We start from the raw sequence: 27,254 nt of genomic DNA on the forward strand, positions 1-27,254 counted from the left end.
CTGGACCAGCAGCATCTGCGTCACCTGGGAACTTGTTAGACGTGCAAATTCTGGAGCCCCAGCCCAGACCTACCGAATCAGAAACTCTGGGGGTGCACTCAGAAATCTGTGTTTTAACAACCCCTCCTGGTGATTCTGACGCAAGCTCAGTTTGGGGATTGCTGGCTTAGAGCAGTGCTTCTCGAGCTTGACTGCACGTGGGAATCACTAGGGGATGCCAGCCCTTCTGGCCCACACACACCTCTTTGAGCAGCAGGTGAATCTAAAACAGTGGTTACCAGACGTTGCTGCACCTGGGAGCTATCAAAAGGCCCACGATCCAGGCCCACCCCATTCCAATGAGAGCCAGTTCTTAGGCCCATTACGGTGGCTTATGGCTGTAATCTCAGCACTTTGGGAGGCCGGGACAGGAGGATCACTTGAGGCGAGGAGTTTGAGACCAGCCTGAGCAACAGAGTGAGATTCCCGTCTATACAAAACAAAACTTTTTATTTTTTTGAAACAGAGGTCTCACTCTGTTGCCCTGAGTAGAGTGCCGTGGCAACAGCCTAGCTCAGGGCAACCTCAAACTCCTGGGCTCAAGTAATCCTCTGACTCAGCCTCCTGAGTAGCTGGGACTACAGGTGCACACCATGATGCCTGGCTAATTTTTATTATTATTAGTAGAGACAGGGGTCTCACTGTTGCTTAGGCTGGTCTCAAACTCCTGACCTCAAGGGATCCTCCCGCCTCGGCCTCCCAGAGTGCTAGGATTACAGGCATGAGCCACCACACCCAGCCTCTACAAAAAAATCTTTTAAATTATTGGCATGGTGGTGAGTGCCTGTAGTCTCAGCTACTTGGAAGGCTGAGGCAAGAGGATCACTTGAGCCCAGGAGTTTGAGGTTATAGTGAGCTATGGTAACACCACTGCACTCCAGCCTGGACAACAGAGCAAGACCCTGTCTCAAAAAAAAAAAGATCTCTGGGAGTATGTTTTTAAGACTTCCACGTGATGCTAGTGTGCAGCAAGTTCAGGGATCACTGGTAGAAAACAAGGGGCAAGTTTTGAACTCTCGACAGATGCTCTCCTCAACAAAAACTCTAGCCAGTTTCCTCTGAGCTCTCTTCTCAACTAGGCCTCAACCTTGGCCTATAAAGACTTGAACAAACAGGAATGCAGTTTCTAACAGCTCAAGGCCACATCCCTAAGATGACCCAGCCCCGCTTAAAGTAGGGCCTTGAGAAAACTCAAGGCTGCCAAAAGAATTTACTGTTTGTTCCCGACAACACTGAAGATGAGGCCCCTGACTCCCAGTCTCTGCGGGAGGGCAGGAGCCTCACTTTGATAAGCACCAGTTAACAAACTCAGGGCAGTTTCATAGGAACACTTTCTGCTTTTTGTCATTTTTCACTTTCCTGACTCTGCTAAGTCCCTGCTGCTCCCCTCCCTAGTCCCCCATTCTCCCTTTAAAACACCCAGTCACCTTTGCACAAATCCAAGTGGAGTTCAGTTCACACTGGACCCTTTCCCTATTGCTATAGTATATTACTGATGAAATTCTATCCTTACCACTTTAACTAGAGTCCAGCTTCATTTATTTTTAATACTTGTCATATCAACCAACTTCAGAGCCATTCCCTATAAAAGTGCCATCCGAAATAGGAAGAAATGATTTTTTTTTTTTTTTGGCCTCTGAACTAACCATGGGCAGGCTGCCTATGAGCAAACCTTTTGTTTGACTACAGGGTCCAGAAAAAAGGGGAAATAAATGCACAAGTTCCAAACCTAGAAAGGAAACATTTATATGTCCTGGAGGACCAGAGGGGCCTGCTGGGCCGTGAGCTCCTAACCAAGTCCCACCTTGCACAGTGCTGGGTGGGGGAGACCTCGGTCTGCCTATCACAGCTGTGTGCCCTGGGCCTGGCTTTCCTCGTTTATAAACTGTGAGCCACGGCGCCTGACTCATCCCTGACACTTATAAATACAAGCTGCCTGCCGTATCCACTACCAAGGGCACCTCCAAACCCATTTTCTCACAGCCAAGTGCAAATCTTCAGCATCCTGGAAATCAGAGTCTATAAGGTGCATGAGTGCAGGCGCCTGGATGGGTTAGTGAATCCATGTTTCACTGGCCAAGTAAGTGACACGGGATATGTTTTGTTTCAGAGACGAGCACAATTTATTTCTATATTACATTTCATGTCACAAGCTGAACCACAGAAGCTGCCTGTCAATACGCTACGCTCAGCCCTTTCTCTCTGACCTTGCCTGCTGGAACCTTCTAGATCACGCTGGCTTCAACTCTCCGCATGTATCCAATTGTGGGTCAAGACCCCCAATGAGAATCTGATAAAAATTATGGACTCGCCCCCAAGAAAAATGCACATACACATAAGCACACAGACTCGGCACTCAATTTTGAAGGGGTGCCGAGACTCCCGGGAGCAGGTCCTCGGGCTCTGGCTCAGGACCCCTGGTCTACACCATGGCCTGCAGGGGGCAGCAGGGCAGCTGGAGCCCACACTGGGAGCTGCATTCAGGAAAGCTGGGGACGCTGTAGAACTTGATTAGTTTTTTGAAGGCACTTTTCTTCAGCAGCATCATCTCCTCTGGAAACCTGGAAAAGATTCTGACCCGGGAGGAGCCCCCACTCTTCGCAGAGCCATCCGTAGGCAGTGGCTTCTGTGCACTCACGGGCACACTGTTGCAACTGAGGGAGCGCACCGTCTTCTTCTTGTGCTGCACGGACAGGTAGCTGAACAGGAAGGAGGACAGCTTGTGTTTAGTGGTATCCGGGGCCTCTTCCGAAAAGCAGTCGTCAAGTGGGTCCAGCAGCGTTTCAAGATGGCAGCCGTTTTCCCTCCTTATGGGACTGGCTCCCGCACGCTGAGGCTGCTTGATGATCTTCCTGGCCTGGGCTGGGTCGTCTCCTGCCTCGTTGACACACTGAAGGGACACTCCACTGGCCGAGGCGCTGCAGCCCCTGATTTGGGGGATGAGCTTCCCGACCTGCGGGCTGGGCTGGGAGGTGCAGTGCTGACTCAGGACGAGAGTGGCAGCATCTCGAATGAGATTCCAGTCCCTCAGGATATCGTCCCTGGTGGTAAACTGGGACGTCACAGTGAAACGGATGATCAGCTTGTCCTGGACAGTGGCCGGGATGAGGAAGAGATGGCCAGCTTTGGCTATTTCCTTTAACACACTTTCTGTGAGACAATTAGGACCCTGTTTGGAGGACACAGAGAAGTGAAGTCCACATCACAGCCCCTTGTCAGCATCCCCAGAAGCCCAGCATTTATGTTTCCAAAAGGCTCAACAACCACCCATTCTGAAACACCAAATAACATCACTCCCAGGAGGCGGTGGAAGATGGCATTACCTTTAGACGAAAAACCACCAGGCCCAGGTGCCTCTTGGCAGGAATTTCAAAGAAAGGGTCATTTCTGACCAGACATTCAAAATATTTAGCCATTTCAGTACCCTGGAATTGTAAACAGAGAGAGAACTGAGGTTAATAATCAGGCAAGGGACAAACTATGCATAAACTTTCACACTCCCAAAAGGTTTTAAGCCAGCAACACCTTTCAGTCCTAGAGACCTGAGTGGCTTCTGCCTCATTATCTTCCGCATTTCATTTTGCCCATGTTCCAAGCTGGAAAACGTCCAACAACTCCCTGTTTACTGTCAAATCAGATCCTCCTCCAGAACTTGTCCTAGGGCCTTCTTTCAACTCAGCCCCAGAACCCAGAAGGCATGTGTCTTGCAGTCCAGGCAACCTGGGCTCATATCCTGGTTTCACGGCTCCTCGACTGGCCAAGGGAGCAAGGGACAGCCAAAACCCAGCCCCCGCTCTGCAATCCCAGCCAGGTGCCTCATTCAGGCTGCATCTTCCCGGATGCACCCTATGGGCCAGCGACAGTCCTGCCCCGTCCTGAGAGGCATGTTTCACATGCCTCTTAATCCCCTTCTTACCCTGGACCTCAAATGCCCTTTTGCCCACTTTTTTCTGACATTCCACAGAGAACACATGTTTACATATCATCCCCACCCACCATGAGGAAAAGGCTTTGCACCTGCTTAATGAGTACAGAGTTTCTGCTTGAGGTGATGAAAAAGTTTTGGAAATAGTGGCCATCACAATACACACAACATTGTGAGTATACTTAATGCCACTGAACTGCACACTTGAAAATGATTAAAATACTACATTTTCTGTTATACATATTTCACATAACATAAATATATGTAGAAAACATGTATATTTTATCACAATAAAAAATTTTAAGGATTTCTATCATATTAATCTTTCCCTAAAGTTTTATATCATCTTTTAAAATTTCCTATGGTTTTTTTGCTTTTTGTTTTTAACCTACGATTATTAACTAAGCAAGGGCAGGACTTGCCTTTTCTTTCATTTTTTTAAAATTTCTCCAAGCATCCGGAAGGATCTCAATAAAATATTTGCTAAGTAATTCTATCAGCTAGTTCTCGCATTTGCTACTCTACTTCAAGAGAAGGCAAAGGATCTAGCTGACCTGAACTTTTGACCATGATGAAGCAGGTTGCTACAAACCTCACTCAGAGCCCCCTTCTCTCTCTATTGCACAGTCAGTTTCAAACGGTCTCCACTCACTGGCCCAGGAAATTTTCATTTGTGTGTCCTAAGCCTCTCTGCCAGGAAAAGCATCCTTCTAGTTGTTTTCTAGCTGCTTTATACTTTTGTCATTCATTTTCTAATTTTGTCATGATTCTCCCCTGTATCTCCTTCCCTCCAGGCCCATTTCTACCACCTGTCCTGCCAGCTATGATATCTTTCTGAGTAAATTTTTCTTAAATCAACATGAGCACCAATTAAAACATCTCAAGACCTAGAATCAGGTTAGCTAAAGACCATGAAACTAATGCTCTTGGCCGGGTGTGGTAGCTCACACCTATAATACTAGCACTCTGGGAGGCCGAGGCAGGAGGATCACTTGAGCTCAGGAGTTTGAGACCAGCCAGAGCAAGAGCGAGACCCTGTCTCTACTAAAAATAGAAAAAATTAGCCAGGCGTGGTGGTGCATGCCTGTAGTCCCAGCTACTCGGGAGGCAGAGGCAGGAGGATTGTTTGAGCCCAGGAGTTTGTGGTTGCTGTGAGCTATGATGATGCCACTGCACTCTAGCCCGGCAACAGAGTGAGACCCTGTCTTAAAAAAAACCAAAAAACACAAAAACAACAAAAATAATTTTGCTTCTATCTAAATTAATATAAATTTGTTGCTAGAAAATTTAAATGTTTAGCTATCTGTAAACTTCTTTTTCCTGTCATTATCAAAACTAGACATGATTTATAAGCTTTTTGTTTAAAACATGATTAATTCTTTAAAAGGACCACAAAAAATTCTGATACAAAAGTCTCTGAATCCTTAGGCTAAATGATTATGTTTTGTATAGCAAAATTCCTACAAGTCTGCAACTAAAACCAAGATTCTCAATGTTTATAGATAAGTTAATTTTGTAACCTTGCCTTCAGTGTTTTGAGTTTTGCTCTTATGTTGCCTAAAGAGTTTTAAAAAATTGATAGTGACCAAGGTTCCCATTTCACAGGACATGACATTCAAAAATGGACAACAGAATAAAACATAGACTAGAGATTTCACCTGCCATATAATTTAGCGGGGGTAAGTCTATTAAAAAAATGGTCTGTTAAAAACTCACATCTGTGCACTGTCCAAGGACAGCTCCTTAAGGCCCTGTCTAAGAATCTCTGGGGGGCTATACAGGTTTTCAGTGGGTCACCCACTACCACACATGGCATCCCCCTTATGAGTTGTGGGCCCCACAGACTCTCAGAGTATGTCTGAGACACCATGTCATGCCCCTTAAATACATGGCCAAGTCATGCTCCTGAGCACTCCACAGACCTGATGCACAGCGATGGCTACATGGACCTAAAATTGAGATACAAGGGACCTCCATAATATCTTGGCTTTATGGTGCCAGAGGGAACCGTAAAGGGGGCTAAAGGTGAAGTGAGCCCAACTGTGCTCCTTGGCAGAAGTCTGAGAGCCTTGTGATACCATCATACAAAGACACCAATCCCAGCTAGAACCATTATGGTAGAAATGGCACAGATAAGGCCAAAAACTTATCAATTGGCTATCATGCCTGTTCCCGGGGAGGGAAGCCATGTGTGATATGGTAGGCCAGGCTCACAGCCTATAACAGCTGCCCTAATAGAGCCTACAAGAGAAAATACATCAATAATAATGTTACAGGGAATAGATTAGCCCTTAAGAGTTCCTTCTCAACACCTATGTGTACACCCATAGGCTACCGTTCCTACTATCCATGGCAAATGACAGGGTCTTTTTAGACTGGGCCACAACAACAACAATGGTCAACAGCCAGCCTGGCTATTGGGTTTGGTGACATCTACCCTTGTCTAGTGGGAATGGGATGCCATAGAATGTGCTGCCCTAAATGAAAGCGGAGTGACTAGATGAGCTCCCTGGAAAGCAACAACTCTACCCACATGGTGACATCAACTCTACCATTCATCACTGGCAAAAACTACCTACATCTCAGAACACCTCCCACCTGCCAGTTGTCGGAAAAACTAAAAGACGTGTCTTTACAGCAGTGAGACAACATGTAAACATTGCGTACAGCCAACACACATCAATTTGGGGTGGCTTAACATAGGCAATGGCTAAACATGGAAACCGTGTTATACAAAAACACCCCCCTATGTATAAAAAGACATAATCCTACTACAAATTACCCCCCACACTCCTGGATGGTGGGATGGCTACCCACTTCAACATATATCCACGTTGTCAGAGTGTGGACATCTGACCAGACAGCTGATAAGAGCTGGAACTTACATTCCACCTTTGGGGGCTGAGTGGCTGTGCAGCACACACTTGTGGCCATACCTCTCCCACAGTTAGACTGAGAGATATACCACAAGGTGGCCCTCCCTGCCAGGAATTATACTTAAAACTCTGCCCACAGTACCTGATAATATAAAGGCCTTGAGAGCTTGTTTCCCCAAGTTGTAAAAATGACCCCTAAATATTCTAGTCCCTGGAGCAGGAGCATTAAATGCTCTCACCCAGATTACTGCTCTGGCCCAATTCACAACTAAAACACTAAACCACACAAAAAATACTATGTTCCTCTTAAGCCAAGAAACTACCCAAATGAAAAAAATAGTTATACAAAATAGAATGGCCCTAGATATACTCACTACAACACAGGGTGAGACCTGTGCCTTAGTGAAAACCACCTGTTACACATATATTCCAGATTAAAAAAATAATGTTACTGATGCTTTAAATCATTTAGGTGCCCAGATCAATAATATAAAAAATTAGGGGTCTTTGATTCTTTTTCTGAATGGTTGTACTCTTTGCCTACACATTAGAGCTATATTTTGCTAATTGGCATAATGATTATATTTAACACCTACTTTTGTTACTGTTGCCTATATTATAGATATGACTTATAGACATGAGTTACTGCCATAAAATATAAGCCAATGTAAAAATCATAGATACAATGTCCCCTCATTCCCCACTCAAAAAACATTGCAAAAGAATGGGCAAAAAGATTGTAGGAGCTAAAAAACAGGGTAGATTGAAGAAAAAATGCAAGTTCCCCACCACATAACAAAAACATTGTGCTAGCCTAGAGTGCTCAACAAAATTGTAACACAGCAGACTAGGCAGGTGCCAAGATAGCTACTGGGCTCAGAAAAGGTGCCCAGCACTTTCTTGGGTGCCTCAACACTTTCTTGCCTTAAAATGGCAGGCTCAAACCCACCCTGCCTGCTTTAAAACTACTTTGATTGTCCCTTAGTGCCCTTTAGCTAATTATACTATAATCCCCACCTAATAAAAATTGTACTATCATTAACATAGCATGAGTTGCATGACAACACACGATGATACTACTACACCTGCATGATTTGTTTCACTATAAACAAACAAAAATACCTCTGATTGGGAAGGGTCATTAGTCTTCCTATGGCTGAGATAGGAGCCACTATTGGAATGGTCACCCCTTAGAGAGGTTTTATTTATCATAAAGTCACCATAAGAAACTTGTCTACCCAACTAGAAATTCTGGCCCAGATTACTAGAGATGCTTTAACTAAGTTTAAGAACTCCCTAGATTCTGTAGCCAATATAATAATAGATATAAACAGCCTTAGATTATTTATTGGCTAAACAAGGTAGTGTTTGTATAATAATCAATAAAATGTACTATACTTATGTCAACGCCAATGGACAAATAGAAAAAGATTTTTAAAATATATAAGCAAGCTAAATAGCTACACAGTTTCAGTCAAGGTGCCACCTCAGTGGAAACTATCTGAGACTCAATACAAGGGTTTTTATCATCTGTTACCTAGTTTCTGCCCCTATTAGGGCCTTTAATGACAATTTTATTATTGGTCCTTGCTTGTTTAATCTTCTTATAAAGCTTGTGTCTTCCAGGTTGCAACAACTACAATTTAAAGTAATATTGACAGAGGGCTTCCAGCCCATCTCAGCGGCTAATCCAGTGCGTGAAACACCCTGCCTTTGGGTCCCTTAGACCAGACATCCAGAAGTTTTTGTTCCTCCAATACTAAGCAGGGCCTATGCCCATAAAATGAACAGGAAACAGTTAGAAAAGACAGACCTCCATCCTTCTATAACCCTTTAAGATTAAAGAGGAGTATATTCTCTGAGAGGGGAATGAGATAGGGAACCGGCAGGCCTTGTTCAACATAGTCATAAACCCTGAACCAAAGTCTCTGATAAAGCAAGAGATGGCAGAGAAACCAGCCAAAACCAGCTGGAACCCAGGTGGCCACGAAAAACAACCTCAGGTTACCCTCACTGCGAATTATACCCTGCTTATAATGTATTAGCATACTAAAAGAAACTCCCACCAGCACCACCAGTTTACAAACGCCGTGGCAATGCCCAGAAGTTAACCCATATGGTTTAGACAAGGGAGGGAAACTCAGTTCCACGAACTCCCCACCTCTTTCCCAAAACTCTTGAATAATCCTCGCTCTGCTTAACGTAAAATTAAATAGAAGGTATAAAATAAAATTCCTGAACCCCACAAGGTGCTACTCTCTATTGCTCTGAGAGACAGCCACTACCCTGTCTACGGGGCAGCCACTTTTCTTTTTTTTTTCTTCCCCTTTCTATCACAATAAAACTTGCTTTGGCCTTACTCTATCAGCTTACTCTTAAATTCTTTCTCGTGCAAAGCCAAGAACCCACATAGCCTTCAACGAGACCCCAGTTTTGGGGTCCACTTTGCTGTATCAATTTGACTCGCAAAAGGCGTTAAGGAAGGTTGGCCAGCGTCTGCACTCTGCCCATCCAGTCCTAAGTTGTAAGCAACAGGATTTTCCTTATTACCTGTAACCTGCACCACCCATTCCCTACCCACTGCCATGAGGATTAGAAAGAGCATAAAGTGCCTGAAGTCCCTCAGTACACTGGGTGACAGCTGCTTATCGGGTAAACATCCACTGGTGATTACAAATGTAAAATTACCAACATCAAAATGAGTCATAGTTACTGCTTCAGCCACTACATTGTCTCGTGTTTGTTTAATGAAGAAGGAATTTCCCTAGAGGAAAGGTGGAAGGGCAAAGTCACACACAAGGTAAGAAGGGACAGCTCATTGGGTTTTCCCTGCTGCTTTTATCAATGGCTTTGTCTTCCGTGTAGGCTCTTAGAGAAATGAGAGAAAAATGCTGCTGGCTGAAGTTCTTTTTATTTTTATTTATTTATTTATTTATTTTTGAGACAGAGTCTCACTCTGTCGCCATGGCACTCTAGCCTATCTCACGGCAACCTCAAATTCCTGAGTTCAAGCCATCCTCCTGCCTCCACCTCCCAAGTAGCTGGGACTACAGGTGTGCACCCATGACGTCCTGCTGATTTTTCTATGTTTAGTAGAGACGGGGTCTCACTCTTGCTCAGGCTGGTCTCTAACTCCTGACCTCAAGCAATCCGCTCGCCTCGGCCTCCCAGAGTGCTAGGATTACAGGCGTGAGCCACCTAGCCCAGCCCAAAGTTCTTAACTAAGCCCCACCTCCTCCATGAAGAACAATGGAGATGGCCTGTGCCTGTCTCATTTATCTCTGCGCCCCTCTCCTAGCACAATGCTTTGGTAGATGCGGAATTGAATTGAAATAAATTGTACTGAATAGGCCTTCCACAAATACCTGTTGACACAATTCAGGGAGGTTTGTTCCAGACTTGGTAGGTCGACCTATCCAAGCCAGGAGAGCTAAGTTTCAGGCATAACCATAACAGTGATTAAAATGTTCAGCCAGCTGTGACAATCAGGGTGATTCTTTAAAAGATATGATCCTATTCTGGCCACATATACCACCCTTTGATTTATGTTCTTTCTCTCTCTGCAAACCCAGCTCTCGGGCCATCACTCCCCAGTGCTCAATGACAGCAAGCAGAATGGTGAGATATGCAGCAGAGGACAGACATCAGCCAGCCCTCAGGGCCAGGTTGTGCTCAGTGTTCCTCCAGCTAGCAAAGAGGTGGCCACCCTGAACAATCAAGCCCCAGGAGCCCATGTGCAGGCCCGGACACCTGAGCCAGACACCACAGGTCTCCTGGGCAGATCTGCAGAGCAGAAATCAGCCTTCGTCCCCATGAGAAAACAAAGAAATGCAGCTTCAGCCCCACCGTGTGCTCCACTACATACATGTCTGACATGCGCTTGAAGGTTCTTCACCCCGAAGGACCGAATCACGAACCAGAGTTTAATAGAGCGAAACCGCCGGCTCAGTGGGATCTGCCAGTGCTAGAAACAAACAAAAATAGTACCCACGGTTAGAGACAAGGCGCCCCACTCCCTGGGCCTCCTGGGCATGATCCATCGCCTGCCCAGCCCTCCAGGGATAAACGGTGTTACCATGACTCCTGGAGCTGTTGCTAAGGAGCAAGCCAAGGCAAGGTACCCAAAGGCTGCCCCGTCGCGTGACCAAATCTCTGATGAAGGTGGCCAATAGTCCCTTGTCCAAAAGCAGTGCAAGGGGAAACCAAGTCCATTACCCTGAACCAATGAGAAGGGCACTTTGCTTTAAAAGCTGCTTTAAATGTTTCATCCCAGCCCAGAAATTCAAGATAGGGGCAATACATTTTTTTTTCTAAAAGAACCCAGTTTCCTTGAGTAGCAGAAAATAAAGTCCTATTTTGATTCACCCCAAAATGTAAAGTATAGTGGCTAGAGCTCAGATGCTGGAGCCCCACAGGCCTGGGTTTGTCCTCCAGCTCTGCCACTTACTAGCTGTGTGACCTTGGGCAGGGCACTACCCTGGCTCCTCAGTGCGTCAGGTGGAGAACAGACTGCACCTCCCAAGGAAGCGGGGCAAGGACAACAGATGCAAATAGCCCCAGAAGAGGCTGTCAGTAAGTGTTGCCTATTTAAATGATTTAAAAACGTGAGCTACAAATCACGGTAGTATTTCTGTCTAAAACCAAGATGATCCTTATTTCATTTCACTGCCTTGTCCTTTTTCCTGGGAGAGTCCTGTGACCTCAGAGGCATCAGTCCAGCTTTGAGATTTCAAATGAGCATCCGAATTTCTGCCTCTGTTAGACTAAAATTGACACTTTGTTCCTGGTGACCAAATTCAACAGAGCTTAAAGTTCAAGATTACAGTCACCATAGATCTGAAAATTTCCAAACCAATTTTAAACTGATTTTTCAGATCTGAAAATAGAGCAAAACATTTGGAAAACATTTGCAGTTATTCTAATCAGTGAAGTGGTTTCTAGTGACCCCTCAACTGTCTACCACAACTTCCGTTGACTAAAAAATAACTGTTTGTCCCATGGAGTTCAAGTATTTTATCTGCCCATCCACAGGATTGCCAAATCCTCACAAATGTCCTCATTTTCCTTCACCAGGCTCCTGCCTCCTGAGCCAGGCACAGTTGGGACATTATCCCTTTGTTGATGGACGTTTCCCCTGCATAAAAGTACTAAGCCTTTGATTTCTGAGCAAAACTGTGGTGCTGAAGACCAGGTTGGGGACTTCTGTTTGCCAGCAGAGGGCATCAAAACCCAGAAATGGGGCTGGGTGCAGTGGCTCACACCTGTAACGCCAGCACGAGGCAGGAGAATAGCTTAAGGTCAGAAGTTAGAAACCATCCCAGGCAACATAGCGAGACCCCATCTCTACAAAAAAATTTAAAAAAATTAGCCAGGCATGGTGGTGCATGCCTATAGTCCCAGCTACTCAGGAGGCTGGGGCAGGAGGATTGCTTGAGACCAGGAATTTGAGGCTGCAGTGAGCTATGATGACACCACTGCACTCCAGCCTGGGTCACAGAACAAGACCCTGCGTCTTAAAAGAACAAAAACAAAAATCTGGAAGCAGGACAAAAATCTCTGTAACAGGGAAAGCATCAACTCTACCTCTTATCCAATGGACACTCCAGGAGAATAATGAATGGATGATAGGAGTTGTCTCTAAAAATGTTCCTGTTTCCAAATGGTTATAGCTAATTGGCGACTTTATTTCACCAACAAATAAATAGGGAGAGGCAGAGATGATTTTATTTTTATTTCTTCATAATCTTATTCCCACTTGCTCCTTTTCTTGTCCCTATTCCAAAACCAGTCCATGCTGACTCAGCAGAGTGGCTCTAGCCAACATTTTCTGTTGGATCAGGAAATTTGGACTTATAAAAGCTGACAGGGCTCTTTAACGCGAGACATCCTCAGCTTCCTCTGTGTCCTTTCAAGGTTTTGCAGGGCTCGGCTGCCAAGGGCAACACATCACCCCATCCACTGATGCGCTCTGTGCCGTGAGAGGAGAGGGAGGGGAGCTTCTCTAGTGGCAGAGAATCTAGCCCTGATTGTAGGTGATTCCAGCAGCCCAGGGATTAAGCACATCAACCCAGGAGATGCTGCTCAATTTCTGGCTCATCTCAGAGTAGGGCGGAGCTTCTGTTTAAAGCTGCAGCCACCTGGGTGAAAAAGAGACCGGCATATCCCAGAGCAACTATGAGGACCCCAGGATCGTGACAGACTTGAAAATTAAATGCATAAGATTAGAGATGGAGGAAGGATAAGCATAAAGAAGCACCTTCTGAATGTAGAAATAAAAATAGTAGGATTCCCCCAGACCAGTGCTGGGAAAAGTTTAATTTCATATTTTTGTAAGTTATCTGGGAGAGAGAGGACACTATAAAATCTCTAAACAAATGGGAATGAACCACAGGAAGATCTGAGCACACAGTTATCATGCCAAAGGATCTACATGTACATTCCCATTTAAGCCTCACAATTCCCTGTGAATTGGTGCCACAATTCCCATTTTACAGATGAGCAAGCCAAGGCTCCGAGAGGTCCAATAAGTTTCTCGAAGGGCCCTGCTGATATGGAATCACAAACCACGCTTGGCTTATCTGCCCCACTGCCTCCCGTGGGCCATGCTATATGTAATATACGTGTTTACATCCTGTCTCCCCTACAATTAAAGGGAGGGCTCATCTTCAAACTGAGGCATAACTCCGAAGAACGTGTTTCCCCGAGACATAGCACAGGCTGGGAATGTGGGATGGAGAGAGTCGAGGTGCATCCAGCTGGGAAGGCCAGCCATGCTTGGAGGTGTCCAGAACCTCCCGCAGGGACCCCAGCACTACCACAGAGCTGCCCACGGTGCCTCTGTCGGGGACAAAAAGGCAAAAGCGACTTAAACAAGGAGCATCTTTCCCACCCAGGAAGTTCTCCACCCTCCCCTGTTGCTGGGCAGTAAGCAGAAAAGATCATCCAAGTTGGAGGCAGAGGGAATTGCTCCACCTGTGGTAGAGAGGACATTTCTGGGAATAAAAAAAAAAAAATGCCACAAAATATTCAGGAAATGTGCACGCTCCTTCAAAGGGTGGTCTCATTTTCTAGGGTTTTTAACTGTTTCCTGGGTTGCATTCTACATATTCGGGCACAATTTGAAACCCAGGCGTACGGGACGAGCTCATGGCGTGCAGCCGTCTGAAGGGAGCCAACAGACAGGAGGTCCTGGGGGCCAGATGCCGCCAGGCTGCCCGTCCCTGGCCACTCACCATGAAGTCGGTGGCGGCGCCCGAGTTGGCGTGCCTGAGGTAGACGGGGTCCACGCTGAAGGTCTGCTGCAGCTTGTACTTGTCCCTGACCCTGGGGGTTTCCAGACAGGCATTAGGGGCTGAGGTCTCTCCAGAGGAAGCAAGGCTTTCCCGTGAGCGTGGAGCCGCCACACTCACCAGAACGCGGTACAGTCAAAGTGCACCATCATCCACTTGGAGGGATTGAAGGTGAAGGAGTCGGCGTACTCGATGCCCTTCAGAAAGGCCCGGAACTCGGGGCACAGGAAGGCAGTGCCTGCGTAAGCAGCATCGATGTGGAGCCACAGCCCCTCGTGGGCACCTGAGGAGGCAAATGTCACCTGCCTGGAGGGGAGGCACAAAGGAGGGGAAGGCCTCTCTCCCCTGGCCAAGCTGGGTGGTGGGCTTCCCCAGGAATAGCTGGAGGAGGGCGATGTGCTTTGGCTGAGTAGGCGTGGAGGGTGTGGAGACGGAGGAAGGGGTGTCAGTGAGGAAGTGGGGCTGAATGAGGCACCGCTACCTGCTGACGGGAAAGCCCACAGCGTCTCCCCTGGCCTTTTTGTCTCACTGGGCACAGGGCCGACACCCTCTCAGCCTCAACCTAGAGCGTCCTGGCGCGGAATCCAACTTCCCACCAGCACAGAGAGCAATGTTAGTGCCTCCAATGCAAAAGGTAGAGGGAAGATGTTTCTCTTTCCTGGTGTTTCTTGCTTGGGGATTAAACAATCCCATCTGGGTTTCTTCTCTGCTTTTACCTTTCCCACGATTTCTCCTTCTCTGCCTTTTTCCTTTTCTGAAGCTAGACTAGGAAATATTTCACAGTGCCTCGTTCACCCTGTGTTTTGGATATAGCCTGCTTTAAGTAGAGTTCGACATACAAGGGAGATGAGAAAGCCGAAGGCTCTCCCACTGTTGCGTCCTAGGACAGGATGCAAGGTGGGATGGCTGCACCCCGTGTGACACCACTGGGGAAAGCAGTGTCCTGCGCTGCCTGGGAAAGGCCCTCCTGACCTTGGGTGGTTCTTCCCTTATCTCCACATTGACCAAAGAGGGGTGAGGATAATTCCACAGAGCTGGTTTCAGGTTCTTGCTCTAGGAAACATTTAAAAATGTATTCCTTGTCTCCGCAGCCAGACAGGGCAGGTACTTACAGATGGGGCCCAGTTCGGACAGGCAGTCAAATGCACAGACCCCAGTGGTCCCTAGTGTTGCACAGACCTGGAGGAAAAAATGGCAAGTTAACATGGGAGGGTGGGTTCATGTGACACATTTGGTCTAAAAAAAGATCCCACCCATCCCACTAGAACAGCGTGTATTTTACACTGTATTTTACCATGACCTACAGTAAGAAAGACATTTTATATAGCAACCTAGTAAATATACACATGTGTATTTTAAAAAAGAAAAGGTTTCACAAAACAATACATACTCTGGCTATATGAATGCACTGATATTTTCTATTCTACTTCTTTTTAATACTGGTTATGACCCACAAAAATTATTTCATAACACACCAATGGATAGCAACTCATAGCTTGTACAACATTGTATTTGAGGACCTTTCTGCTTTTGTTTGCAACACGTTACTCACCTGAATTCTGCCAAATTTCCTTCCTCACATCCAAGTCCTATCATCCTAAACTTAGGCACACATTCTGACTTACAAAGACAGGCACCAAGCCCTGCCGCTTGTCTTCCTCAATGGCTTTCAGAAGAGCTTCCCCTCGGAGTGAGAAATTGTCATCCACAGGCAGAAATTTCATCTTCACAAGGGAAATCAAACCAGCCTTCTCCACTGAGGAGTGAGCCTAAAAAGGTCACAGAAACCTGTTAGCAAAGAACCACCCTGGAATGAACACTCCCCAGAAACTGCTGAAGCAGGAGGCTGAAGGAATCAAAGGCAGGTGTTGGGAGTTTGTCTTCCCCTGCAGCTCCTGGAGACGACCTCCCCGGCCTGAGCTGCCTGGAGCCCCAGCATAGCTGTGCCTGGAAGGAAACTGCTCAAGGACTAAGACTGCAGAAGCCAAGCGCCGACCTGAAGGTCTGTCCCATGCCGGGCCACTCACCTGGTCGGAGGCATAGGCGATGAGTCGGGCGTTCAGCGAGGACTCATCAGCATCAGGCTCAGACTTTTTCATTTCCAGGATTTTGTTCTTCCTTGCTGCCAGCAGGGCAATCAGGGTGGATTCACTCACTGTGCTCTAAAGTGGAAAAGGATTACAAAGGATTACCAATGGCAGCCACTCTCTGTGTTCTCTTGCCAAATTTCCCCAGGTTTCATAGTTCCCTGTGTGTGTGTGTGTGTGTGTGTGTGTGTGTGTGTGTGTGAGAGAGAGAGAGAGAGAGAGAGAGAGAGACAGTTATCTACCTAATGGAGTACGCAGCTCCTGCCTAAGGGGCCCTCCTTCCTCCCCAACTCACATACCTATTCTGCATTCTGAAAGCAAGTTTGCACATAATACCAACATCTCTATTAGAGAGGCCTCAGAAACCAAAAAGAGAATGTCCCTCATGGATATGAGTTTGCTCCCCCTGTAAGCCTTATTTAAAAGAACTCTCAATTTATTAGGTATGGAGATGGAGTTTGATTCCACAGGCACATCCCAGAGAGAGGATCCTGGCCTATATGAGAGGTTGGGGACTTTGGCCTCAGTTTTGTTGTCAATGGTTCCTGTGACCTTGAGGCTCCTTGTTGTCAATGGCTCCTTGACCTTATTGCCCCCCAGGAAGACCCTTTTCCATCTATAAAATGGAGAGCACCTCTTTAACTGCCTCCTGGGATGCAAGTATAAATTATCCAAACAAGGGGAGGATGGGATTTTGCTCTGGCCGTGATTGTGGAAATCATGCAGGCCACCCCAGCAGGTCACAGGAGTCTTCATGGTTTCTCATCATTGATTCACTCAGTCTCGGTGTCTTTGCTTCTTGAATCTTCAGATGACCTACAGCTGATAGAATTCTGCTCAAAAGCCTGGCAGACACTGTCATGGACGGGTGTATGGACCAGATCCACAGACAGTCAGTGGCTGGAAATCACTCCATAACAAGGAAGCCACACATGATGATAATAATAATAGTACCATCTTTCATCTGCATGGCATCATGGTTCACAAAACACTTTCTGTCATCCTGCTTGTTCTTCACAACCCCTCTGAGATAGTTGCAATTCTTGTCACACTAACATGAGGATAGGGATGCACAGAGAGGTTATGTGACTAACTCAAGTTCACATGCTGTTGAGTACAGGAGAAAGCGTGGTTTGGATTTAAAAAGGCCTGGGTTTGAAACCTCATTCCTCCCCTTACTAGCTGTGTGACCTAGGACAAGCTAGTTCATCTCTCTGAGCTTCAGTGCTCTTATCTCAAGCACTGGGGATGATACTATTTGCCTACAGGGCTCTTCAGATAATCAGCAAGATCCTGCATAGTAGATATTCAGCGTGTTCTTCCCAATATAATATCTGAAGTTGTAACTATTTGCTAACAAGCCAGAAGGTCCCCAGCTTGCAGCAATTTGTCTTTCTTGTAAGGTTCACATTTTAATCTTGCTGCAAGGTTGGAGTGAGAGAAGGAGTCATTCAGCCAGCAAGTGGGCCCAGCCTACTTCCCATTCTCAGGGCCGTGTGGCTATTTTTATCTAATAGAATAATTCATTTAATCCTCACATCCACTCTTTGAAGGAAATATTATTATCTCTATCTTATAGATTATAAAACCAGGAAAATTATATGTTACAGTAAAATTCAAGAATTTGAGGATTCTCAAAGGTCTCAGAACAAACCCTCATGAATGCCAAGTGTTTATAGGGGCGAAAGCACCTAGAAACATGCATGATCTATGGGGGCCACCCAGAAAGCTCCACTCTGTGGCTTTACTCTTGAGAAAATGAAATATTTTAAGAACCATCATTTGACAGGTATCCAAAAGACAGAGCCAGAGGATACAATTCCTGGCTTTATCCTGTTCATTGCTCTCACTGCTAAGGATCTCCTGGACTGAGCAGGAGGGGGAGAAGCCCTCCCCTTGCCTCCTCTTTCCCCTCTTACCATGTTGTATAAGATGGGACAACCCCATGAGGGCAGTTGTCAGATTTTAAACTAATAAGCCTGAATCAAGTAATACTGGAAATGTGATCAAGTGTTGACTTTTTAATCTCTTTCAAAGATAAGAGAGGAAAAGCGAGGTGGCAGCAGCAAATGTAAATGACACGGAAGCTGCGGTGGGAGTAGTGGCCGTGAGGGAGGTGGAAGAGCCGACAACGGTGGTGTCGGTGCCGTGGAGTCCATCGTGGTACTGGTGATGGTGGCGTGGGTGACCGTGGTGTGGGTAACCTGGGGAAACTCCGTGGAGAGCAGGAGAATTCCCAGGTTAGGGTTTGGCTTATCTTTCACCACTTAGCCCCCGTGCTAGGTGGAGCTTTGCCAATGGAGGTACCTGCAGGACGCCTCCCCCCTGGCTGCCGGGGTGGTGGTGCAGGAAGTGCTCTGGGAGGCCCAGCATTTTCGCCAGCCAGTCCATGACGTTCATCTCCAGCTCTGTGCACGCAGGGCTAGAAGCCTGAAAGAGGGAAAGGAACTTCATCTGCACAGCTCCAGGGCACCGAAATGCCCCCACTAGCCCAAGAAACACACCTGTCTCTGCCCTGGCACTCACCTGGCCCTGACGGTAACAACAGGAACCTCCCCGGAGAAGGGATCAGTGTCAGGCCCTGTGTCCCACTCCACCACCCCCCCCCCCCGGCACCCTCTGCCAAACCAGAAAGAGGAAAGATACGGGGCTTTGGATTCATGCTGCCCTCAGTGAGGTGAATCTTCCAAGGCTCTATGGAGAAAGAACCCTAGAAATGATGGGCTTGGATTTGGCTCCTCAAGTCCCTAAAATACCCATCTGAGAAACACTCTAAAGACCAGGGAGAGGTTTTAGGACTAAGAAAGAAAGTACTCCTTCCTGGAAAAGATAGTAATATCACCCACATGCCCTCCCCCACCCACCGCCCCAACACACACACTGTATGAGAGTTCAGGCTTAAAATATAAAGATGTTCTAGAAAGATTTAGCACAATTTAAAGGTGATTGGTGCTTGAGGAGTTATTATGGGAATTCTTAGGATATATCTCTAGCTACTCAAAGACAAGGGCACAGGGAAAGTAGTGACCCAACAGGTATCAAAGTGCTTAGCTAGGGTCCTAACTACCAATAACCAGATCTGGGTCCAAATCCCATCTGTGTCCCTATAAGCTGTGTAATATTGGGGAGATAAGTTACTTAAGCCTCAATTTCCTCACCTACAATACTCGTGTCCATAAGGTTAAAGGATTAGATGAGATAATTAATATAAGGCTTAAGCTTAAAGAATATAGCCATTGTTAATATTTATCTTGGAACCCTGTTCAGAGACCAGGACAAAATATGTCTGCCCTAGGATGTCACTCCCTGCTATGTTCCCCATTGCCAGTAGTTACAGCCATTGCTACTCACCCAGGTGAACCCCAAGCAGTTGATGGCATCAGCCAGCATGTCTCCCAACAGGGATGGCCAAGAGGTGAGGGCCGGGTAGTAGGCATGCATATGGGGGCTCTGCCAATGCACCACCTGGAGGCAGAGCATGCACACAGTTGGCACCAGGAGGCACTTCTAGGAGGCCTTCCTCCCCCAGACACGCTCTCTGGCAAGGGGAAGCGCCACTCTGGAGGTGGGGCAACACTTTTAAGACAGACAAATAAGTGACACAACTCGATGAAAATAGAACATGTTCATTGGTGTTCTTGCCACCCACCTGGCTCCTATCCTCAGCTAGCTCACCAGTGGAGCCTTTGCATGCATGCAAAGTCTAGAAGAAAATATGCAAAAGGACATTCGCTGCAGTCATAAGCTTGTGGTATTCTGGGTGGTGTTCACATTAGCCCCCAGTGCTTATCCCTCAGGCCACCCCTGCCCAGTAGTAAAAGGAAGGGCAGGCACCCTAACTGCTCCAGAAGAGCAGATTGCTTTTCTCATCCAGTTTCTTGCAAGAAGCACATTTTGTTTGACGGAGCGCTGTGTTCTCTGGGCATGAAGCTCTTGCAGAGGCTCCATGTGGGCTCAAAGCTGTCCTCAGCTTCCCTGAGGGATGGAGCGAGGAGAGGAGAGGGCAGGAGGAGGGGCCAGCCCAAGCATGTGGGAGGCCACTTCCGAGGCCAACCTCCAGGCTAACTTCAGAGCCCACAATCAAAACCGGATGTAAAGAGGAACTGGGCAGACAGGGAGGGTCTGAAGCACCCCCAGTGGCTCATCTGCCTCATTGATTATCTAATCTCTCCTTATCTCACTGCTCTGCAAAAGCATGTCCTGTTCATTTCTGCATTCATGTCTTTGAGCATTGCTGTGTCCCTTAACGGGAAGGCACTCCCTATAAAGACATGACCCTCCAAAACCTGTTGATTCTTAGAATGCTACTAAATATTCATTTTCTCCATGAGCCCTTCCCCAGCTCCTGCAGCCCCCTTTGATCCCTCCCTGAGCCCATGGAACATTCTAATTCTGGATGTTTCACTCTACTGAGAACTCATTAGATAACATCTTAATGCATCATCCCATTATTCTGTGTGCACAAATGCTTACAGTCCTCCAATAGCAAGGACCATGTCCTGAACAGCATGTATAATAGAAGGAGCACAAGATCTAAGTCCAAGGACACAGGTTCTAGTCCTACCTCTACCCGCAATCAGCTACGTGACCTTGTAGGTTGATTTACCATGAAGCTAATGAACTTAAGCTCCAAGGTGCCATGTTTCCATGGGTCTCTTTTGAGATTTCTTCTTCTTCTTTTTTTTTTTTTCCTTAAAGGAGGTTTCAAAATGTGTATACACTTCAGACCCCATAAAAGCAGGATCATCTCCTGCACCTCTCTAACCCCAGTGTCTCATCATAAAATAAATCCTGCCTCCTAGGGTTGTTGTGTGTGGGGGGTGTATGGACAAGGAAATTTGCCAAATGTAAAGCACTAATGTTAACCATAAAGTAATCACGTGGGGACAGACACTTCGCATATCCTGACTTGATTCTGAGAGAATCAAATCTCTTCCTCCGATTTCCACCAAGCAGAAGACGTGGTAAGTAATAATATCTTCCTCTTTCCATGCTTTCTCTTAATTTTCACAGCATCTTATGAAGTAGGTTCTACTATTATCTCTGTTTTATCTAGGGCCTGGCAGAGCGAGGACTCATCCCTGTGGTCACACACACCTCATGGGGACAGAAGACAGTGCCTAGACAGGAACCCAAAGGCCCAAGCAGGATGGTGTCCTGCCTCCTCCCATTGGGCTGCTCTGTCTCCCTCATGAAAAGCAAATGAGGATTTTCTAACCAGGGTTGGAATTAAAGGGGAAAGAGAGTTTTCCTCGTCTTAGTGTCTAGGAAGTAGCAGGAAGGGAAAAATTAATCCAGTTTTCAAGGAGGCACTGACCAAAAGGGGAAAGCAAAGGGCCAACTGCTCTCAGGCCAGCTGTCAGAGGCTGGTGTGGCCTGTGAGATGAGATAGAAGATTGGGTCCTCACTATCAACTGCGCTTAGTGACAGTATTTTGGAAACCCCAGAGAAGGGCTTTCAACCCCTGGCCCTATCAGGAGGCAATTGTCTGTTCATGTAAGATAAATGATGTAAGATAAGCCACAGGAAGCCCTTATCAAAAACAGACAGACCTCTCTGTCCAGAAATGAGCCTCCTGGACCACGCCCCCCGCAACTGCTGGAATTCCTCTGGGTCGAATGAATCAGCTCGTTTCCAGCTCTTCTGACAGTTGCTCTCGGCCTCACTCCCAGTTTACAGTTAGCCCCTCGGCAGATTACATTTTACAGAATGGAATCCACCAAATAATCTTATCAGGGATCTAGCCTCCTTGGTAAAGCTTTACTGACATTGAAATTTTCGAAACATGCTTGTGAAACAGGCTGAGTGGTCAGGGATGAGTATTTGGCTTGGTACAAACTTGCTGTCACTTTCTGAGTTTGGACATTTTCTCACCCCTGCCTCCAGGCATATTTCTGTCCCAGGTAAGTCCAAGGTTCTTTGGTGATAATGGAGGCAGATCTCAAGTCAGCCTCAGGAAGAGCCTCTAGACACACGTGGTTCAGAGCACAAATGCCCCAGCGGGGAGAGTGAGGAGGCCGCTGCGGTAGGGGCCTGGGCACAGCCGAGCCACACTCAGGCACTCCCCGGGGGACGTCACAAACAGAGTGCAGGAGAAACAGCAGAGCCTTGGGAGTAAGACTGGCCTGGACTGAAATCCTGGATCTGCCAGGTACTAGTTCTGTGACTTTGGACAAGACAATGAACTTCTCTGAGCCTCAGTTTCCTCATCTGTGAAGCACAGTCACTGTGAAGATTAAACGAGCTATGCTGTAGCGGGGCTAGTACAGCGCCGGGCACACAGCAGGGAGCCCCTCCGTGGGAAGAGAATTGGTGCAATTTTAACTCCAGCGCCTCACCCCTGGTGGCCAGGGATGTCAGCACCACCTATCGAGGCGGCTTCCAGCTCAAGCCTCGGGCATCAGCCCGCTTCCGGCTGTTTCCTGGCCCGCCAGCTGTGTTCCCAGGCTGCACCCTCTGTCGCTGAGAGTAGCCACAATTCAGGGAAAGCCCCTTCCTGCTCCTGAAACGCAGCTCATTCACCAGACCTGCCCTTGGTAAGGACACGGTTCCCGCCTCACAGAGGAGAAGGGAGGGGGCCGATGAAGCCCATGCAGCTTCCTGGGCCAACCCACGGTGCCCTCGGGGCTTGTGTGTGCCCCTTCCTTCCTCCCCTTTGGCGCGGCCTCAGACTGCATAGGAGGGTCCGTCCCTGGCTCTGCCCATCAGGGTTCAGGCGCTATCTCCAGAGTTGCCCTTGCCCCTCACACAGAACGTTCATTTCTTGGCCGGTCCCATTAGATTTCCACACTTCTACCAGAGTACACCCCGGGATGCATTCGTTCTTCCCCCACCCCAGCTCCCCACTGACCTCTACAGGCCGGCCCTGGCACCAGAAATCTAATTCCAGTCAAAGTCCTGCCCTCCACATGCCCGGAACACGGGCTACGTGTTGGTGGCCAAGTGGCTGAAGGATGCATCGTCACCCCAGCTGACCCAAAGCAGGCCTTCCTTCAGGCCACCACCCTCCCTTCTGTGCCCAAGATCCAAAACCACCCTTGCGGTCTCTGTGTCTCACCCCAGGCATAATGATCCGCTCAATGTCCCCGAAGATGCTGTCCCAGCTGTCGGGTTCCTCGGGAGCGCTGTCAGGCAGCCAGGCTCGCAGGTAGCCAGGCTGCACATCGGGAGTGACGCGTCTGTCCCGCACAGTGCTCAGGTACTGGCAGATGTAATCCACCATCTCTCTCCCTGGAAGGGAGGCAGAGAAACCAGGCTCATGTTCTCTGGCTGGGCCTGGCCAAAAATCTGTGCCCGTCCCTCTCAGGTCTAGACCAAGAGCCTTGGTAAAGAAGGAAGTGGATTCGTGGGCCGAGGGAGGATCTGATCCCTGGCTCAACCTTGTCTCCAAAATAAAAAGAAGGAGTGAAGGATTGAATGAATGACAGAAGGGAGTGGGTGAATGAGCAAACGAACACGACAGACAATCTCCAAAGCACAAAATTCTAGCACCAAAGTAAAATATTTCTTATTCTTCCTCCTTCCCTTATCCACATCAATCTTGATGGTCTCTCCTGCCTTTCTTTTCTTCTCAGAAACAGAACATCTAGTAACTCGTTACTTTACAGGCTCAATAGAAACTCCGTAGCCTTTGTATCTAAAAATTGTCACACACATCCTGTATTCATTAGCACAGGTGGCAAATTTCCATGCTCACTTCTGATAAAGGACAAAAAATCTGTTTGTTCACCATTCTCCTTGGATCAGTAATCCCTCAACTTTTTTGGACTCATGGACTTCTTCAAGAATCTGATTAGAACCATAGGCTTCCACACACAAAAAACTTTATGTTTAATTTCTGAGTTTCACAGAATCCATAAAGCACAACCATAGGTCCAGAACAAGCATCCCTGCACTAGCCCAAAATCCCAGGGCAATTCGGCACCACATCCTAATAACCTCCTCTCTCTCCCCACTGCCTCCATCAACACCTCAGTGCTTAGAACAATTTTTAGATGCTCAAAAAATTTGATCAAGCAAATGAACAAATGAATAATGAAGGAAAATAGCCAAGTAGAATACCCTGAAGCCACTGCAAATTATTCTTTCAGATCTCAGTCTTCAAGGCCTGTCTCTTGCTCTCCATGAGTCTCTCTCATTGTTTCTCTCCCTTTGTGTGTGTGTGTGCATCTCTGTGTGTGTCTGCGTGTGTATGTTTGCATGTGTATATGTCTGTGTGCCTCTCTGAATATCTATAATCATTCCTGAGTACTCCCTGGGCTCTTCTTCCCTAAGAGGAGAGGAAACCCAATTTCCTGCCTCTGAATTAGTTCATGAATTAGTTCATGTAACTTTCTTACAAACAAGAACCAGCCCCAGACAAAACTGGGGAGACAGAGGCAGATTTCCACACCCTTCTCTCTTCTGTCTGCTCCCCTCCAAACCTCCTCCAGCCCAGCGGCTCTCAAGACCCCAGCAGTGTCCACCAGACACCTGAGAGCTCTGGACCTAGCCCTCCACTTGTCCAGGGACAGCATTAAACATATTTGTGATCCACTCAGAGGATCAATGCCCAAGGGAACCTGCTGTCAGCTAAATGTGCCTTTGGAAAGCAATGGAATAGGCTAACGCACCTTGAAGTGTAAAGACTATACCACACTTAGTGAGTTCTCTCTCCGTGGAGGAGAGAGAGGAAAAGTTGGATTTTAACATAGCACACACAGTACCTTGCAGCAAAGGAATTTTAGGCACTGTGACCTACTAGGGGAGATGAAGATATAAAAAATTATAAAGATAAAGACATTGAAGATTCTCTTTTAAGCAACTACCTACTTCCTTCCTAAGGAGAGGCCTGCCTGAAAAGAGGATAACCATTCTTGTTTTGCTTGGTACATAGGAGGCACTTGCTAAATAGTTATGGAGTGAGTGACTCAGTGAGAGAACACTACTGATAGACTCACACACAGAGAATGTTTAAAGAGAGAGAGAGAGAAAAGATTTTGCACTGACTACTGAACACTTAGAACATTTTTTTCTATTTCAGAATATGAATAATCCCTTTCTTTCCACTTAGTGCTCAGGAATCCAAATCTTCTATGCTGTGGAGTAGAGAGGAAAAGGGAGACGTGGTAGTGAGGACGTGGTGGGTACATGAGACGGAGAGTGACAGAAAGGTTGGGGGAAGCTTTACACTCTGATCCCGCATTCCTTCCACAGAGAAAACGTTGCCGAAGCCAGCTCTCAGAAGACAATTCTGACGCTCCAGTCAAATGACAGCCGGAAAGCTACGGGCCACCCACCGGCAGCTGTTCCTGAAGGTGGCAAGAGGGAAAAGGGTCAGGGATGCTTACCTCTCCGTCTGTACTCCTCAGGCTCCATCATCTCCCCGGGCTCGGGCTGGCCCTCACAGACAGACGGCAGGAGGCGGGAGGCCGCAAAGGCTCAGAGGGCAGCGAGCGGCCCAGCTTCCCGCTGGCCAGTCCTGCACACTCCCTGGCAGCCAGCGGGGGCCCTTTATTTAAAGGCTGCTTCTCCTCTGTGAACCTCAGCTCCGCCCTTCGAAGTCCCTTCCTCTAGGTTTAATTAATTCCACCCCGTCTTTCCCCAGTCATTGCTGAAAACAGTGACCACAACTTCGGCTGGTCAAGAGAGGCCAAGATAAAAGACGCTTTTAAATTAAACAGCGCACTTAGCAACGCAAGCCTGCGGGCAGCCTCCAGGTGGATGCAGTGAACAGCCCTCAGTTCTTTCCGCCCCAGAATTCAGACAACAGAGCCCCGGCCTCTGGTGCAGCTCCCGGCTCAGCAGCCCAGAGCAAGGCCAAGGGTATGCGGAATAAGCAGCAAAAATTATTAGTATCATCCCCGCCACTGCTTCCTTATCAGCAGCAGAGAGGGGGGGACAGGCACTCATAGTGATGCCCCCTGTGCTCACGAACAGGCAGACGTTATCATGGAACACAATGGATTCTTGTTATTATTACATACTACTTATTGTTGTAGGGAAGGAAAAAATATAGCTAAGCAAGAAAGAATAGAAATTAAAACATCACCCGGAATTAATCGCTTTTAGCACTTGAAGAAGTGGAGGGGGGTGTAAAGGGACAAGCAGAAACCAGCGCAGGGAGGGGAAGAGCCTCTTTTGCGGCTTCATTTCTGAGTAAAAGGGGATCGAACACTTTCAAGTTGCCAAATACAATAGACTTTTTGTTTATCTGTTTCCAGTCATCTCTCTTGTCCACTCCGCGGCGTTTGATTAGTTATGACTTCGTCCTTGAGACACAGGTACTCTCGGCTTCCAGATGCCGCCCCTCATGGTCTCTTGCTACCTCTCTGGCCGTTTGTGTCCTCCACCCAGCCCTTCAGTGTCGGCACTGCCCTCCTTTCCTCTTTCTTCCTGGGTGGCCTCATCCATTTCTGTGGCTTTAAAGGTTACCTATGTGATATCCATCTAGGTTTAAACCCCACGTCAAATTTATACCATGAGGCTCTCCCTGTCTTCTGAGCTTCAAAATCTTATATCCAATTGTTTACCTGACAAATCTCCTGCGTGGCTCTCAGGCAGCTCAAACGTAACATGTTGCAAAACTAAATTTATGTCTTTCCCCAAAAACCTGTTCCTCTTTTTTCATCTTCCCCATCTCAGTTCATTATCTCCCATCCATCCATCCACCCATTCATCCATCCATCCAAATGCTCACGGCATACACCTGGACTGTTCTTTCCCTTTCATTTCCCCCACTCCCTGCCTAATTCAATCTGTCCAGATCCAGTTCTATTTTCAAAAGAAATCTCTCACGTTCTCCCCATTTCCATGGCTACCATACTATTCTGGTCCAAGCCACCATTGCCATTCACCTAATGCAGGAGGCTTCTATTAATAACTGACCTTCCCACAGCCACTCCTGGTCTCCTTCAATCTATCCTCTAGTGATGTTTTCAAAATCAGAGTGGTGTTTTCAAAGGAATAATAAGAGTGATGTTTTCAAAAACACAAATCTGATCATGACATCCCCTAATTAAAAGTCTTTAACATCTAAAAAGCTAAGAAAATTTAATAA

The 27,254-nt window shown here is 47.1% G+C and overlaps 1 protein-coding gene across 1 annotated transcript; it reads right to left on the bottom strand.

The window, feature by feature from the left end:
- Window positions 1–2,144: 2,144 nt before the first annotated feature.
- HDC (histidine decarboxylase) lies at window positions 2,145–25,576 on the bottom strand. The gene is made up of 12 exons (XM_045544851.1): window positions 25,546–25,576; window positions 23,274–23,446; window positions 19,568–19,681; window positions 18,524–18,646; window positions 16,157–16,291; window positions 15,755–15,898; window positions 15,242–15,308; window positions 14,250–14,412; window positions 14,073–14,163; window positions 10,706–10,804; window positions 3,363–3,464; window positions 2,145–3,208 (listed from the first exon to the last, which is right to left on the bottom strand). Exons 1-12 carry the CDS (start codon window positions 25,574–25,576, stop codon window positions 2,462–2,464), a joined length of 1,989 nt encoding a protein of 662 aa, XP_045400807.1. The 3' UTR covers window positions 2,145–2,461.
- Window positions 25,577–27,254: the final 1,678 nt, after the last annotated feature.

The sequence above is a fragment of the Lemur catta genome, chromosome 1 (assembly GCF_020740605.2).
Source record: "Lemur catta isolate mLemCat1 chromosome 1, mLemCat1.pri, whole genome shotgun sequence".
In the NCBI taxonomy this organism is placed as follows: Eukaryota; Metazoa; Chordata; class Mammalia; order Primates; family Lemuridae; genus Lemur; species Lemur catta.